The following is a 1,822-nucleotide window of genomic DNA, read 5'->3' on the forward strand; positions in this document are numbered from 1 at the left end:
AGCAGACTAACTCCATGAACTGTGATTAGGAGCATAGCATAGGGAAAAAGGCAGCGGCTATCAGAGGAAATACTATCAATGACTGTATTTTCTGCTATACCTAAGGTGGGTGGTTACAGCACGAGTTGCACTCATGACTTCAATACAACATGAACGTAAACACCATGTGTTTTCAGTCCCACCATGCTTCTGGGTCAAAGTGTGCTTAAAAACTTAAATATAGGCCATTCAAAGTCTAACTCCCAATGGTTGAATCTTGATCACTCTGTTGAAGTGGCACTTCCCTACTGAAGCATCTTGGCCTGGTCATGCTAGCGTGGGTGAGTAAGGTGAGGAGTATTAGTCAGAGGTAAAGATCTGAGAGTGGCCCCACCTGCGATGCGGATGACGGCCCTGTCGGCCGGGTCCAGCACCTCTGCGGAGGCCGACTTGGAGCGCTTCACCCTCTGGTGTTTGGGCAGGTTCCAGGGTAGTGTATCTCCAGGGCTCCTCTCACTGGAGACGTTCTCCCCCAGCGCCAGATCTCGCAGACGCTCCTTACGGCCTGCGGCCATCGCCTGGGACGCAGAGAGAGAGAGTCACGCAGATGACGTGTACACAGCCCGATGCCCACACGCCCGCCAACACGCCGGCCATCACTCCTGCCGTCGCTCGGCATGGAGTGGAGTCACACCTGGTCTACTGATGACAAACTGCTAAATAAGCTTCCACAAGACAACAAATCTGTGTGCACACGTGCAATCAGAAACGACAGCGTTTGTTTCAAAGTTTATGCCCACTAACAATGTCCACTCAATGTCCACTCTGCAATCTCTAAAGGTGAAATGCTGTAGTGAACGCAGACATCGTCTGTCAGTGGTGCAACTGTCATGATTATGCGGTTAAAACAAGATGTCTGACCTTGTGCCATTATCCAAGCAAGGACACTAAAGACATGTAAAAGGTAGAAACCTCTCAGTCATGTTAGTGACTACTGCATTGCCCAAGTCTGACTAGAACATTTGAAAACATTTGCATAATTCATGGGCAGTAATGTGGGTTTAAGTAAAGCATTTTTGATTGGAGGTTTGATAGACAAACAAAACCGACATAGGCTTGAACAACAGGCTTAACTTATGTAAATCTCTTTAACTAGTGAACATACCCAAGGACTATGAAATAAGTCTGTCCAGCTCTGTTCTACGAGTGATGACTTGAGTGTAGAACTGTCCTGAACATACACACGGTCACTAAAATACACATTCAAATATGCCCACAAACACATGCGCAATGGCAAAATGCCTAAAGATACAATAACCATCGTACATCTGTGCAGCACGATCAGCTCAAATTTAATATTTCTCTGAGGAAGTAGAAACAAGCCTCCGCCTATAGTCAAAGCATCTTCTTGTGATGTACACAATACACAGATGGTGAGAGCTTTGGTAAGCCGTTATAGTGGTTAGGAAAAGTCAATGCATCGGGACTGTTTGAACATCCAAGTGAACATCACTTGAGTGTCAGGAACAATGCAGTCAAGGTAAGGATCCACTCACACTGGCAACAACTGTGTTGGCATGGTAGTGGCCTGTCTTGCATCAGACAGCCTCCTTGAAGAAGTAGGTTGACTTTTCCGCTACACAATGAAACGAACTATTTTGTGCCGTCTGAAAGGAGCCACTCTGCATGACATCATTCGTTTGTATTGTCTTGAAGATGTGCTACTACTTCCCAGCATACACTTAAAAGTGATGATACCGTGAAAGCATGGGTTACAGATATTATTTGACAAATACATTGAGGCTATCCAATACATTAAGAGTCTATTTGGAAACCTCCTTTG

General features: G+C 45.6%; 1 protein-coding gene across 2 annotated transcripts in view; it reads right to left on the reverse strand.

Moving 5' to 3' along the window:
- The window catches only part of plecb (plectin b), a 100,711-nt gene extending 100,154 nt beyond the window's left edge, over positions 1–557 (reverse strand). For both annotated transcript variants that reach the window (XM_076971622.1, XM_076971615.1), the window contains exon 1: positions 374–557. In XM_076971622.1, coding sequence (XP_076827737.1) covers positions 374–554 — 181 coding nt within the window. In that variant the 5' untranslated portion in view covers positions 555–557. The remainder of the gene's footprint in view (positions 1–373) is intronic.
- Positions 558–1,822: the final 1,265 nt, after the last annotated feature.

The sequence above is a fragment of the Brachyhypopomus gauderio genome, chromosome 13 (genome assembly GCF_052324685.1).
Source record: "Brachyhypopomus gauderio isolate BG-103 chromosome 13, BGAUD_0.2, whole genome shotgun sequence".
In the NCBI taxonomy this organism is placed as follows: Eukaryota; Metazoa; Chordata; class Actinopteri; order Gymnotiformes; family Hypopomidae; genus Brachyhypopomus; species Brachyhypopomus gauderio.